A 16,457-nucleotide genomic window follows, 5' to 3' on the forward strand; every position below is an offset into this window, starting at 1 on the left:
CCAACGTGGAAACGGCAAAACGTAGAAGAAAAACAAACAAAAAAAAAAATTGGCTACAAAGGTGGTGACCAGGCTGTACCCATAGGCCCTTAACCAGGCCCGGGGACAACCAGAGTTTAAAGACATTACAGTACATCTTATCACTAGATTCAACAGGAAAGAAGAATTTGCGACCGTCAAACCCTTTGTCTTTACCGTAAGGTAGAAAAAAAAATTTTTGAATTTTTTTTTTTTTTGCTTTTCATGTTTAATAAATATAATAACTTATCCCTGTTGTATAATATTGATCCAAAAAAAAGGTCCAAAAATATGGATTATGAGCATTTTTTTGGCATCTGGTGACCCTACGGCCCCCCCGTCGATGAGGAATTCCGCCCAAAACAATCGAGGGTGCCACTCGTGTTAACGCTTGTATATGTAAAGATGTTCACATATATATATACACATGTATATGACTTCCTTAGTGGCCTCACATTCAGTGCTCGGGTTAAGACATCAGTCAAATGTCCAAATTCAAGTATTTCAGGAAGGAAAAGGGGTCTTGTAATAAATGTATAATACAACAGCAACTTCCAGATTTAGCTAAAATCCAGCATCACGGCCCGCGGCCCCTCGTAACGGGAGCCCTAGGGTCACCTCTGCCTCGGAGTTGCAGCCTAGCACCGTCTCGCGATACATTGTTAAAACGGTTAAAATTTTCAAATTTTGACAGTTGCATTTTCAAAAAAATTTGAATCAAAAAATGTAACATTTAAAAAATTTTTTAAAAACTCAAGTTCCCTTTTGGATACGTTTTTATAAAAAGAAGTGCAAATTTTGCAAGACTAAAAAAAAAAGGTGAAGACAAAGGGTTTTTTTTTTTCTCAAATGAAGAACATACCAAAAAAAAAACAAAAAACAAGCGACTAACAGATTAAAAAACTGTCAAATCTACAAAATAAAACACTTTTTCAAATGAAGACCATGCAGAAAAAAAATAAATAACATACGTCCAGAACATCGGAGACAGTTTGAGGTTCGTAAATATTCTAAAAAAATTCTAGGTATCCTTTTTCCCCAGAATTCACTGCACTTTAATTTATACCTCTATTGGCATATCGTGGGGTTTTTTTTTTTGTGTGTCAATCAAATTTTGACCAAATTTTTTAGAATTTTTTTTTTTTAATTTATTAAATTTTTTTTTTTTACACATTATTTACATTTGGCTTTAAATACAGAAAATTTGGGTTAGTATTATAAAAAAAATGTAACTCAGAGATGGTGGGGGGAGGGACTTGTCTCTACCGCCCCACCCCCATTTTAGAATTTAATATTTTTTATATCATCAGACAAGGGATTATCCTAAATCAAAATAATTAAAAAAAAAAAAATTGAAGGGAAATGGGTAAAAAGTGCATAGCAGCCTCTTTCAAGTTCCCGGACTGGTTTGTTGACTAATTTGTTTTTTAAAAAAATATTTTTTATTTAAAAAAAAAATAAGACTTATTATGTCATGTGTTACTTGTATCGGGCACTAAAAACTGTGCTTTTTTTTTTAAAAAAAAAGAAAAATTTAATTCCCCTATTTGGAAAAAAAAATTAAAAATAGGATCTCTGTTTTTGGGACAAGAAAAATTTAGGACTCTGTGATTAAGACCGCCATTAGGTGCACTGTGACTATACCGCCCATGGGTGTTACAGCTTTTTCAAGTACATAGAGCTCCAATGTCATAATTTAAAAAAAAAAACGATTTCGGGCCTAAGTGAATAGTCAGCAGTAGGCCCAATTCTTGCGTTCCGAGTTTCTATGGGAACGGCCGTCTGTATCACACGATCTATATTTAGCCTCGCGTATTTTAATTAAATGTAATTAAGATGTGACTCTGGGGGGGGTCGAAGTTTTCTAATTTTAGATACTACATCAGGCCTAGAATAGCTGTAAAGTAATTTGATGTAGTTAGCGGTGGGAGGTAGCAGGAAAGACGTCACAGAGGAGATACGTCTTCATACATCATCGGTGGGAGGTGGAATTTTCTAGCACGGAATTACATTGACCCGACTGTAAAGGTTACGGTTAGACGAGAACACGAGAATACTCTTTGGTTTTGCTTTGTCTTCCCTTTTAGTGTGTGTTGTGTAGCAGCAGATAGCATCTCAGTCCACATCCACGGCGCTCGAGTCTCGACTTTGTTCCTGACCATGGATAGACAGACCTGGGATGTCCCTAAAAATTCATGACCTCATCATCAGAGTAACCAAGGTCTCCAAACCTCTATTATCCCCCATCGTGTGTCGTCAACTTATTACCCAACCCTTGTGTCCCTCATAGAACCAACTCAATGATGACAAAAACGGTGGTCAACCTCGACCTGAAGAAGACCATATTTGAGGGTTGTCCATAGAGGAGTGTTTTGGTTACTATTTGGTTGGCCCAACACGGACACTCTTTGATGACAAAAACCGTGGTCAACCATGATCTGAAGAAGACCATATTTGAGCGTTGTCCATAGATGAGTGTTTTGGTTACTATTTAGTTGGCCCAACATGGACACTCTTCGACATGGCTTCACGACCATCACATTGTTCTTCGTTGGAGATGAAACCTGTGAAGAAACAGGTCTCGATATCCAACAAAGAATTTAAACAACTTAGACTCTTAATTTGGAGATCCAAAAACCCACCTCTATGGTACCGGACCAGTTTATCCAAAAATACATGGAAAAATCATTGAAGACTGGAGCTAAAGGCGACCAGACACATAAGAGTCAAACTTTTTGGTTTTGGTGGAACCAGTTGAAGGTCTAATGGGTATGAGGGTTTGCCATCACATGAATGAAGTAATGGGAAAGGTGGATGGGGTATAGTGAATTTCAACATTCCCCTCCTTTGTTCTTACATGTTTGGACATCAGCTACCATAGGCATAAGGATCGATATTCTAAATATTCATTGCAGAACTTTTTTTGTGGCCTTCACAGATTGATATTCGAGTGACCATAGATGAGGACAAGGATATTTTTAATGGCATATAGAGAACAGACACGGTTCAAAGCTCTTTTATAGCTCACACCCTTAAGATGTCTTAGCTAAAAAGTTGTTGCTGGATGTTTTTGGACTCAAAAACTGCTGGGACTCTGTTCGGGAAAACGGAGAGTGTTGACAAAAACTATAGAGCAAAAATACACCATGGAACCATTCACTTAAGTGGAGGCATTTACTCATTTTTGAAACTTTTTGAAAAAACTTTGGGGTTGTTAATCTGGATGAGGACTCAGAGGGCGAGAGCTGCTCGTGTGTGTGAGCTACACGCAGCCTGTGATAGAAGCTGTCCGCCTCGACTGACACAAAAATGTCAATATGGCCAACACATGGCTCCTCATACCGAAGAGTCATCAGCCAAACTAAAGGAACCAATCAAAGATTTCACTTTCCCATGTTTACAATTACTACAGATTCCTCTACAGGCTCCTCCGCGCCAAATCATCATTTTTTCCCAACATTTTTCCAAAGTTCTCCATTCCAAATTTTTGACACAAGATCAATCCACTCAAGGCCTCTCCCCCCATTCTCCGGAAATATTATCCCCGCATTTTGCAAAAACATCCACGCGATGATACATAGCAGCTATCTCAAAGATTAGTCAGTCCATCGAGAGAAAAAAAAAAAAACTAAAAAATTCTCAGTGCCCCTGAGGATCCTGCAACAGGGAACACTAAAAAAAAAAAATCAAAAATAAAATACAAAAAAATATATCATCTAAACTCTTCCTTTTTTTGAGGAGTAAGAATTATGCTGACTCGACTTCCACAAAATTGGAATGCCCCCAGCATGCACTTGACCTTAAATTCTCCTTGGAAAGAATGGGGTAATTTTTGAATTTTTTGGACCTTTCCTAACCCTCCCCCCATACACAAGGCTTTTATGTAGCAGCAGGCCTTTTCCATTGCTACCGAGAAGAAGAATTCCCAGTGAGCAGTGGTTCTTAACACAATTTTTTGTATTTTCTTTGGTATATTTTTGGTTCTTAACTCATCCCTACCACCCCCCTCCCCCCCATATACAAAAATATACTCTACTCTAGTCCACCGTACGAGGACCGCATGGCAGCATCACTCTCTAAAGTGAATAAGTTTTTATCCGTGTTTGAACATAGTTCAAATACCAAAATTTTTGAATTTGGCTTTTTCCCGGCCAACGCCGGTTCTTGCCCCTGGCTGAAACACTGAAACGATACGAAACACCGCAGTAAAATTGACAAGGGGGTGTGTGTGTGTAAGTAGCAGCAGCGTAGACTTTAAGGCAGAGATTTGCCTATTGTTATGCCATTAAAAATGGACTTGTTCCCAATAAAAAAATAACAACAAGAGGTCAAAAAACCCAACGAGCTTGTCTGCAAGTTCAAGTTTTGTCAAAAAATTTTTTTCAAAAATAACATAGATAATTTATATTACATTATGTGCCTTCTGGTTACACTTTAGTGCTTTGACATCCCGGCTGCCCGTCCCTTTTATGTTGTCTGTATCACCAGGAACAACTGGTGGAGCAAGTGGCCTTCAAGAGATGGTCCTAGAAGAGGTTTTATGGGATTTCCTCTGGCGTCCCTGCACCGCCTGTTATCACAACTAACAGTGCATTGTGGGGGACGAGTGCCCCTTAACGTGGAACACCAGTACATAAGTTCCAGTTTAGATCACCACAGGTTACAACTTTTTTGCAACAGTTTGCTCGACGGCACGTTTTGCCCGTCTCCGTATCACCTCTGTCCAACAGTACCGACGTCCGAAAACTGCGGTGGGCCTCTGCTCAGCAACGCACATTGACCGGCTAAGTTGACCAGCTGAAGGTAGCAGTTTTTTAGTCATATTTCTGATTCTCTCCTTAGCGGCCTAGGGTCGAGGGATACTGGGTTGTGGTGGTCCATGTCTGGATGCATGTCCGTGCTCATGCTATCCGGTAGGCCGTTGTCGCTGCCCTCCTCCTCTTTGCTCGTGAGCGATACCTCGTTCTCGTAACAAAAAGTATTGGGGTTTGAAAGTATATATTTCTTTTCTGCTAAGTCCCTGGCGCTACACACCGGGGTGTTGGGCACTTCGTACGTTTTGTGAAAACGGGAGTAGTCCACTTTGTAGTAACTTTTTTCTTCGAAAAGGACTGGTTCGTAGCGGTGACCCCAGTAGATTTCGTTGGCTAGGTAGGAGCTCCGGCATTGAGTGGTCATGGCGGTGGCTTCTACCATACCTTCTAATATAACTACTATCTCAAAGTCTGAATTTTCCAAGTCTTGTTTACTAAGATCGTACAGCGGACTTTCTTCGTCAATTTCGTGAACTATCGTGATGGGAGAAACTAAGAATATCCGGTCTATTCCGCTGTCAAAGCCTACGTTGATGTCTATCTGATCTAAGGGGATGTATTCCCCTTCGGAAGTGATGCGAGACTTGAGGAGTTGGGCTCGGACGTGAGCTTCTACGAGGTGGCTCTTCCGGAGGTTGCCCACTCTCCACATTAAGCAGAGTTTGCCATCCCTCATGGCTATGACCGCAGTGTCACTGAAGACTAAAGTCTCATTCCTCTTTTTGGGTTTGGCCATTTTAGCCATGACAGCACCAATGATGAAGGCGTCAATGATGCAGCCAACGATGGACTGGAAGACCACCATGAACACTGCCACCGGGCACTCATCTGTCACGCATCGGAAGCCATAGCCAATGGTTGTTTGGGTCTCGATGGAGAAGAGGAAGGCTGCTGTGAAACTCCTCACCTCGGTGACGCAAGATCTATGGTTTTCCGGAGCCCCCAAGTCGTTGTGAAGAAGAGCGATGAGCCAGAAGACACAACCGAAGAAGAGCCAAGACAGTATGAAAGCCAAGCAGAAGATGACCAGCATCCACCGCCAACGAATGTCCACACACGTCGTGAAGATGTCCGATAGGTAGCGCTGCCCCTTCTCGCTGACGTTGATGAACTGGACGTTGCAGTGGCCGTCTTTCTTGACGAAGCGGCTTCGGCACTGCTGCCGGGTATGGATTTTGCTTTTACCGTTGCCATACCCGTTGGCAACCGCCATGGTGGCCAGCTTCATGCCGTCCTCTTCTGAAGACACCACGCTGTAGCGGTTGGTGCGCACGCTGCCCATCACTTCAGTTGAGGACTGCGGTGCTTCTGCTTTAGAAAACAGTCTTAGTTTCTGCAAAACTCTTTGGAGAAACAGTTTTGAAGTCTCACAGGGGACGCTCACGGGGGAAAAAAAAATAGACAGCGGAAGGACTCCTGTCTCGGAAGGACCTTGGAGCTACCAAGGAAGGTCTTCTGGCATGAGGGATGGTAGGAGATGTCAGCAGGCTCTCATTGTCACGCTGATGTCATGTCCTGCAAGAAAAAAAGACAAAGATTTGATGTCAAAGCGCGAGGAAGTGGTAGTGTAAGCCTTCCTTCTCCAGGATCCTTCCTGTCATATGCAAACATCTCCTGCAGCAGAACCCTACAAGATACCGCACCTTCTGCAGATCCCAAGGCTCCTCACAGAGCACATGATACTTCCCTGCGCACTAAGATCAGAGGCTTAACATTGGCGCAGATGTAGCAGAGCCGAGCTGGTCACTTGGCACAACCTAGGTGATACCCTACCCCTAAGTCCTGTCTGAAAACAATGGAGAAACAATGTATCAAATCCAATGTATCCAATGTAATTCTACTGTGACATCACTGCAGCTGCTTGCCTTATATCAGCGCAGATGTAACAAAGATGAGGTGGTCACTTGGCACAACCTAGGTGATACCCTACCCCTAAGTCTTGTCTACAAACAATGGAGAAACAATGTATCCAATGTAATTCTACTGTGACATCATTGCAGCTGCTTACCCTATATCAGCACAGATGTAGCAGAGCTGAGGTGGTCACTTGGCACAATCTAGGTGATATTTTGGCTGAGGACCCCCAACTCCTGTGCCACACAGTGCCACAATGTATCAAATCCAATGTAACTCTACTACGACAAACGTGCAGTTGCTTGCCTCATATGTAGCAGTGCTGAAACTTAGCCCAGGTCCTGTATTAGGATGGTCCTACACATAAGATGGGGGAGCTTAGGATCCCGCGCTCCGTCCCTGACTCGTGGCTAGATATAGATGTTTCCCGCGTATCCAAAGTATCAAATCTCACCTATCACATCAGAATCCGACGTATCCAATTCCATCTGTAGTCTGATTGGGGGATGTAGTGGACCCTGATCCACCCAGAACTACAGCTACTTATTTCCCTCAAATTGGTGCAGATGTAGCAGAGCCGAGGTTGTCATTTGGCACAACTCTTATGTTATTGGGGGACAGATGGTCATCATGGATTATGTACATCCCTTGGTTTGATCTAAGACCCCCACCCCTTACTAGGGAAAGAAAGTATCCAATCCAACATACCCGAAGTATTCAAATCCAACGTATCCAATGTATCCAAGTCCAACTTGCAGTATCAGATTGTGATACAAGTTATCCTCTAATGGGTTCCCCTATAAATCTATGGTCTATAGAAGACTCTACCACATCACAATCACAATGCACAAGAGAAACCGGCACATGACAAAGTCAGCTCTGCTGCGTTACCAATACATTTTTATGTAAGTTTGGCCGTGGATTATCCCTTCCCCCGTAATCTTTTGCGGGGGCAGGTGGTTGTCGTCTTCTTACCTGGATTACAGTCTAGATTATTAAGGAGCGTGCACATATTCCACAGTCCGGCAACCATCCCCCTGTGACACTGCGACGACACACCAGATCTGCACAGAATCATTACCCATAAGATGACCCCAAGAATGGCCGTGTCCCTCACATGACATCTGCAAGACCTAATGCGTCTCCTGCATTGTCACGCACAGAGAAGGGAGCGAGAACCTGTCCTCCAGCATCATCTCCAATGAGATGTAGCAGAGCCGGGTTTGTCATTATGGAGCGATGGACTTGCCCTTAAACCTCGGGGTGTAGTAGTGCTGACATAGCTGTAAGTGTGGATTTAACAGCAGTCCATGAGAAGTTGCATAGAAGATGACACTATGAAATACTTGATGTAGCAGAGCTGAGTTTGTTGGAAACGTTATCTGTGATTTCCCTTAAGACTGCGTGTGAACCGTCTGCAACAATTTCGGCTCTGCTGCATCTTAAAACTGCTTGCTGTCAGTGAACGAGAGGCATCCTGCTTCCATCCTGAAAGTCAGATTAAATATAATATATATTTTTTACAGCTGAGTGTTTGTTACAATAGCATCACGTCTAGGCAATCCTCTATGGACTCCACATGGATACATTGTAGCAAAGAATCGGGTCAGGAATTTAATGATGATGATCAATGTTCTCTTGGTTGGATTCATCTGTAGCAAAACCTCAGCTGCGACAAGTATTGGGCTCATGTATAGTCTGTTCTGGGACAGCAAGCGGAGATCTAGAGAAAAGAAGGGGCACAACATCTGCTGATGGCGCCGACATAAGGGGTGAGATGTATCCTTATGGGGGTTAGAGGTCCCCCCCCAGTGGTAGATGTCAGCGGTCACCCCTTGGAGGTAGATGTCAGCGGTCTCCCCTCGGTAGTAGATGTCAGGGGTCTCCCCTCGGTGGTAGATGTCAGATGTCTCCCCTCGGTGGTAGATGTCAGCGGTAACCCCTCGGTGGTAGATGTCAGCGGTCACCCCTCGGTGGTAGATGTCAGCGGTCACCCCTCGGTGGTAGATGTCAGAGGTCACCCCTCGGTGGTAGATGTCAGCGGTCACCCCTCGGTGGTAGATGTCAGCGGTCACCCCTCGGTGGTAGATGTCAGCGGTCACCCCTCGGTGGTAGATGTCAGCGGTCACCCCTCGGAGGTAGATGTCAGCGGTCACCCCTCGGTGGTAGATGTCAGCGGTCACCCCTCGGAGGTAGATGTCAGCGGTCACCCCTCGGAGGTAGATGTCAGCGGTCACCCCTCGGTGGTAGATGTCAGCGGTCACCCCTCGGTGGTAGATGTCAGCGGTCACCCCTCGGAGGTAGATGCCAGCGGTCACCCCTCGGTGGTAGATGTCAGCGGTCACCCCTCGGAGGTAGATGCCAGCGGTCACCCCTCGGTGGTAGATGTCAGCGGTCACCCCTCGGAGGTAGATGCCAGCGGTCACCCCTCGGTGGTAGATGTCAGGGGTCACCCCTCGGAGGTAGATGCCAGCGGTCACCCCTCGGTGGTAGATGTCAGGGGTCACCCCTCGGAGGTAGATGTCAGCGGTCACCCCTCGGAGGTAGATGTCAGCGGTCACCCCTCGGAGGTAGATGTCAGCGGTCACCCCTCGGTGGTAGATGTCAGCGGTCACCCCTCGGTGGTAGATGTCAGCGGTCACCTCCACTGGGGTAGATGTAAGTGGTTTCCAACCCTGGGGTAAATGTCAATGGTTCAGTGGTTGACAACATTCTCAGCTCTGCTACATCTGTGTGTATGTGTACGGTAGTGTTGTTGTTCACATCCTATTTTCGTCGCCACACTTTGTTCCCTCTATGATCCTTATCAGCGGAGAGCAAACAAACAGGAGCGACTCCCACTGCGACACAGAAGCAAACCCTCCACTACATCCCCAGAATAGTCAGCTACTACACACTGTAACAGACTATAGAGGAGCCCAAGCAGTCCTGTGCAAATCCACACATGGCAACCTCAATCGTGTGTACCAGGGGACAAACTCAGCGCTGCTGATCCCGCGTAGACTATACCAGATGTTAGGGTGCGGCAGTCCCATGTACATTGTGTTCTCATGATGTATCAGATGTATCTGCAGTCCCATGTAAAAGTCAGTGGATTGTGTCACATGATGTATCAGATCTACCTGTAGTCCCAAGTAAAACGATAGAACACATAGTGATGGGTGATGATATGTAATCTTAAGGGACAGACACAGCACTGCTACATCTGTATCACTCTGCTACAGGACAAAAACATGTAGGTGTAGCCAATACTTATTGTATTATCATCACTATTGCAGTTCTATGTAAATCTCACGTTCTCTTGATATGTAGACCTATGACGCACGACAAACCCATCTTTTGAGCTTTAAAATTATGTATATAGATGTAACAGCGACGAATTTGTCCTGTTTCCCTGCAGTCCTATGTAAATCCACATTCTCCAGGTAGGTAGACCTGTGCCAAGTGACAAACCCATTGCTATTATGTTAATGCCGAGATCCTCCTGCTAAAATCTTCCCAAAAATAAGGTAGACGGAAATAGCAGAGCTGAATTTGTCTTCTCTGATATATGATTCAGTGCAGATAAGATAAGGTTTTTCCCTGCAGTCCTATGTAAATCCACATTGTGACCAACTCAGCTCTGCTACATCAATCTATTGTATTCTGCTACGGAGTTTCCAAAATATTTATACATTTCTGTATACAGATGTAGTGGAGCTGAATTTGTCTTCTAATGTTCTAATACATCATCTAGTCAGCTTTTCCCTGCAGTCCTATGTAAATCCATATTGTTATGTTGGGCATTGGATACTGTTACAAAGTTTCAAGAATGTTCGGAAAAATTCTGTAGATAATGTAGCCGAGCTGAATGTGTCACCTTCACTTAGCAGGTTTTTTAGATGAAATCCACTGGATGACAAACTCAGCTCTGCTACATCTATGTTTCAGGTACAGAAGGCGGCTGATAGGGAATGGGGTCTCCATATTTAGCGCTGCCCTCTCGCTCACCCAGCCGGGGCAGACAATTATTTGGGATGCCCCCCCCGCCCCCTTTCCCTGGCGTCCATGATGGTTGTGCAGAATGAATGAATATTGCAGCGTGCAGTAAAGCGCCAACTTCCTAAAATAATAAGCATGTGCTCGAGTTCCACAATCCGCCCCCCCCCCCTCCTATTAATAACAACCAGGACTCTATATTTAGCGCAAAGCCCCGGCGCGCCCCGTCATGTTTTCCATAGGTGAAGAATTGATCAGCACCAGACGTATACACAGACCCCAAGCCTAAATAATAGATGTAGCAGAGCCGAGATTGTCATCCGGTTGTTTCTGCTTTACCAGTCATAATCCTACTTCAGTAAGAACTGATACATAACCACCTGACAAACTCAGCTCTGTCCATCTGACTATTAGATCTAGCAGAGCTGAGTTTGTCATCAAAATATTTCAGCTTTAATAATAGCAAAAAAATCCCACTTCATAACTGATACATAACTACACAACAAACTCAGCTCTGCCACATCTGACACATGGACCGTTACCCTGCGTTATGATGTAGTAGGTTGACTTGTAACCGAATGTGTGTGATGATGCATTGTGCCAAGTGACATACACAGCTCTGCTGCATCTGCTACAGTATAACCGTGCCTGAATGACGACACACCGGCCTAAGAGTTTGTCTGCTGGGAGTTGTAGTGCCACAACGAGTGCAGAACCACATACTATTCCAGTTTCCCTCCATATAAGGATGTAGCAGAGCTGAGATAGCAACTCTTCGTGCCAAATGGCTAACTCAGCTCTGCTACACCGATACTATAGCTTGTCTACTCGTCTGCTATGAACCCTGGGAGAATTCACGTCTACATTCTCAGCCCCCGGGGGGGCTCCTGAACGATTGTGTACAAAGTTCTTGAAATTTACTTAAGACAAACTCGTCTCTTCACATTTGTATAAACTAGAAAGTCCGGTCCCTCCTCGAGTTTGGAAAGTGTCACCTCCAATGTGAGGGGATGCCAGCGGACCACCCTAACACCCCCCCCCCCAATGCACAACCATCCGCTGTACCCACTATAAACCCATTTTTAACACTATGACGTAGCAGAGCCGAGTTTGTCACGTGGCTTTTAGGGCAACGCATGGCTTCATGTTGTTATCATCCAGTTTATCTTTCACTGACGGATATGATATATACAGGTGTAGCGCAGAGGTAGCAGAGTTGGATTTGTCATGTACCTCTTATGCAGGGGCTTTAGTGACTTTCCATCATAACTTGTTATGTAGCAGAGGCTTGTAATGCACCTGACAGCCTCAGCTCTGCTACATCTATGTCCTGTAATGCAGCTTCTGTATAGGGGGCAGCGCTGAGTACATCTGCCTCCAGCCCTTCCCGCAGAGACGGAGACAATTCCCCGAATGACGCCACATGTTGCTATGCTGGGGCGACTCCGCTACCGCACACTACCTCCTCCAGCCGAGCCTCTGTAAACAGACAGAGAAATACATACAGATGTAGCAGTGCTGAGTGTGTCATCCGGCGTAGCAATGTTATGATGTCGTTCTAAATAATTTTGACACAGATGACACACTCAGCTCTGCTACATCTGTGTGTATTTCTTGTGTGGCCGCTCACGGACCAAATCAAACTGACCGATGACAACCTCCACTCTGCTACATCAGCATCGTGAGATGTGCAGACGACTAATTTGCTTGCAACATGCAAGTCACGCCGAACGCTTACGTGACACATGTAAAGCGACAGGTGTGAACACGGCTCACTGCGCACCTGTGCCACCCCCCACGGGGCCAGGGGTTAGTGTCTGGTTCACATGGCAGCAAGATGGCAGTAGATGTTGGAGACGGGCGACAGGTCAGTTACACCCTGAGCACTAGGAATAGTATAGAGATGTAGCAGAGCTGGGTTTGTCATGTGACTATAACCTGCAGTCCTATGTAAACCATAATATTAGGTGATCGACTACATAGACAAATCTTCTAACTCTCTGAACTATATGGTAAGATGTAGCAGTGCCGGAACTGTTCATATCTACATCTTCATAACTCATCTATGGCAAGAGAACAAGTCGCCCCTGATACATGCAACAAACTCGACCCTGCTACACCTGAAGACTCTGGTCTGCAATAAGTCCATAGACTAGTCTTCTAACACTCCTAACTATAGGATGTAGCAGATGCGAAACTGTTTATACCTACAGCTTCAAGACTTATCCATGGCAAGCAAACAAACCCAGCTCTGCTACATCTAACAACCCCAGCACTGCTACACCTAACAAACCCAGCACTGCTACATCTAACAACCCCAGCACTGCTACACCTAACAAACCCAGCACTGCTACATCTAACAAACCCAGCACTGCTACACCTAACAAACCCAGCTCTGCTACATCTAACAAGCCCAGCCTGCTACATCTAACAAACCCAGCTCTGCTACATCTAACAAGCCCAGCCTGCTACACCTAACAAACCCAGCACTGCTACACCTAACAAACCCAGCTCTGCTACATCTAACAAGCCCAGCCTGCTACATCTAACAAACCCAGCACTGCTACATCTAACAAACCCAGCACTGCTACACCTAACAAACCCAGCTCTGCTACATCTAACAAACCCAGCACTGCTACATCTCACAACCCCAGCACTGCTACATCTAACAACCCCAGCACTGCTACACCTAACAAACCCAGCACTGCTACATCTAACAAACCCAGCACTGCTACACCTAACAAACCCAGCCCTGCTACACCTAACAACCCCAGCACTGCTACCCCTAACAAACCCAGCTCTGCTACACCTAACAAACCCAGCTCTGCTACATCTAACAAACCCAGCCTGCTACACCTAACAAGCCCAGCACTGCTACATCTAAGAAACCCAGCACTGCTACATCTAAGAAACCCAGCCTGCTACACCTAACAAGCCCAGCCTGCTACATCTAACAAACCCAGCACTGCTACATCTAAGAAACCCAGCACTGCTACATCTAAGAAACCCAGCCCTGCTACATCTGTCAAACCCAGCCCTGCTACATCTAACAAACTCGGCCCTGCTACACCAGAAAACCCTAGTTCGTGGACAAGTTTAATACTTTTAACTTCGCAGTAAGATGTAGCAGTGATGGAATTGTTTGTTGTGGATCTGATATCTGGCAAATGAATAGGTCACTGCTGCTACACCTAACAAACTCAGCCCTACTACATCTGACAACTTCAGTCTGCATCCACTTCATGGACCAGTCTTCTAACACTCCGAACTTTGTTGTACGATGTAGCAGAGCCGAAATAGTTTATCGCTTCCTTTTCATATCTGATATCTGGCAGGTGAATATCTCAGCGCTGCTACATCCAACATACTCAGCTCTGCTACACCAGTCTGCACGTATTTAACGACACCCTGTACCGGCCCTTTAAAAAAAGCGACTGCTTCTGATTCAGCGCGGACATCTGTTCTGCAATACGCGGGGAGAGGATGAGATAACATCACCGCCGATGCATCATACCAGCGCAGGATGTAGCAGAGCCGAATTTATCACAACCCGCACCAATATCGTGATGTGAGCCTCGGTCCTGCCTAATGACAACCTCAGCTCTGCTACACGGGGAGATGAGTTCACCCCGAGCGCAGGTTTCATCACCCCCGACTATAAGGGGGGGCTGGTGCGCGCAGCACTGCGCTTTACTGCTTCAGCTGTCACAATGGAAATGGAACATGATGCAACTTTTTTTTTTTTTTCTTGATATTTTAAAGCCGCGGCGTCCCAAATTTTTTTTTTTCCCAGTTAGTCACATCCAATGGGGGGGGGGGGGGGGGGGGGCGCAGGATTTTGGAAAGGGGAACGATGATGACCAATGGATGAAATATTTGGAGGCGAGAGAAGAGAGACGGAGCGCAGATGTCGCTGCTCTCTCCCATCGCCATTCAGTTTTTGCTTTTAAGAAATTCCAACTACTGCGTCCTGCAGCTGCTGCGAGCGCGGAACAGATGCTGCGAACAGGACCCAACTGTTACACGGGGACAGCCGGTATTTATAGCCGGGCAACAAGGATCAGGTAGACAAACAATTCTAAAACAATGTAGCAGAGCCGAGTTTGTCATACGCTACAATTCCCCTTCTGTATCACAATATGATCTCCCATAGAACTACATTATATAAGCAGATATAGAAACTATTCTTATCACAAACTACCGATGTAGCAGAGCTGAGTTTGTCATAGGCAACAATTCCCCTTCTGTATCACAATGAGACCTCCCATAAAACTATATTATATGCAGATATAGAAACTATTCTTATCACAAATTTAAGATGTAGCAGAGCTGAGTTTGTCATATGTTACAATTCCCCTTCTGTATCACAATATGATCTCCCTAAAACTAAATTATATACATATATAGAAACCATTCGTATCACAAACTACAGATGTAGCAGAGCTGGGTTTGTCATAGGCAACAATTTCCCCTCTGTATCACAGACCTCCCAAAAGACTACATTATATACAGATATAGAAACTATTCTAATCACAAACTTCACATGTAGCAGAGCTGAGTGTGTCATGTTACAATTCCCCTTCTGTATCACAATATGATCTCCCATAGAACTACATTATATAAGCAGATATAGAAACTATTCTTATCACAAACTACAGATGTAGCAGTGCTGTGTTTGTCATAAGCAACAATTCCCCTTCTGTATCCCAATATGATCTCCCTAAAACTAAATTATATACAGATATAGAAACTATTCTTATCTCAAACTACCGATGTAGCAGGGCTGTGTTTGTCATTTGCTACAATTGCCCTTCTGTATAACAGTGAGATCTCCCTAGAACTATATTATATAAACAGAGTAACCATTCATATCAGCTAATCACAGATATAGCAGAGCTGTGTTTGTCATTTGCTACAATTCCCCTTCTGTATAACAGTGAGATCCCCCTAGAACTATATTATATAAACAGAGTAACTATTCATATCAGCTAATCACAGATATAGCAGAGCCGTGTTTGTCATGTGTCACAGTTCTCCTTCTGTAACAAGTCTCATAGAATTACATTGTATAAACAGGTATAGAAACCATTCTTATCAGCCTGTCACAGACTACAGATGTAGCAGAGCTGAGTTAGTCATTTGTCCCAATTCCTCATCCGTATCCCAAGATAAACCATGGACGCCGCATCATTTTAACCTAAACTTCAATCTTTTTTGCTAAGCGATGGAACGCGCCGATCGCAATTCTATTTCGGAACAGACGTAGCAGAGCTGAGTTTGCCACCTATCGCGACCGATCTCGCTTGGTAAAATTCCGCGCCGCGGATCAAAGTTTTATCTGGGCTTCAGATGTAGCAGAGCTGAGTCGGTTAGGAGAATAAGTCATTTTCTTACGGGAAAACCGGATGACAAACTCGTCTCGTCTGCCACAATTTTTTTTTTTGCGTAAATGACATAGTTTGGAGCGTAAGGCGAGTCGGTGACTTACCTTATGGTTTAGGGAAGGACATGGTGACCCCCCCGGTGATAAATAAGATCCAGTGGCATTTGCAATAAGGAGCGACAATCCAAAAGATTCCCAAAGCCCCAGTAATCCCAGGGATAGCTCGCACTAGGCGATCAGTCACATCCTCTGCCTATCTCCTAACAAGCCATGTGCTCTTAAATAGCGAGCCGGCACACTACACCCAGGTGATGCCGCAGCCAATCACACGCCAGGGGACGGCCTGAGTGACAGCTGGGGGTCGGGCTTTTTCGGGAGACTCATTGAAGGGGAAGTTTAGTGCGAAGAAC

At 44.9% G+C, this 16,457-nt stretch overlaps 1 protein-coding gene across 1 annotated transcript; it reads right to left on the reverse strand.

Annotated features, from left to right (window-relative positions):
* Positions 1–1,122: 1,122 nt before the first annotated feature.
* On the reverse strand, positions 1,123–16,286 carry KCNJ2 (potassium inwardly rectifying channel subfamily J member 2). The gene is made up of 2 exons (XM_072112564.1): positions 16,153–16,286; positions 1,123–6,347 (listed from the first exon to the last, which is right to left on the reverse strand). The coding sequence occupies exon 2, from the start codon at positions 6,112–6,114 to the stop codon at positions 4,837–4,839; it is 1,278 nt and encodes a 425-aa protein (XP_071968665.1). The 5' UTR covers positions 6,115–6,347; positions 16,153–16,286; the 3' UTR covers positions 1,123–4,836.
* Positions 16,287–16,457: the final 171 nt, after the last annotated feature.

Source organism: Engystomops pustulosus, chromosome 6 (genome assembly GCF_040894005.1).
Source record: "Engystomops pustulosus chromosome 6, aEngPut4.maternal, whole genome shotgun sequence".
Lineage (NCBI taxonomy): Eukaryota > Metazoa > Chordata > Amphibia > Anura > Leptodactylidae > Engystomops > Engystomops pustulosus.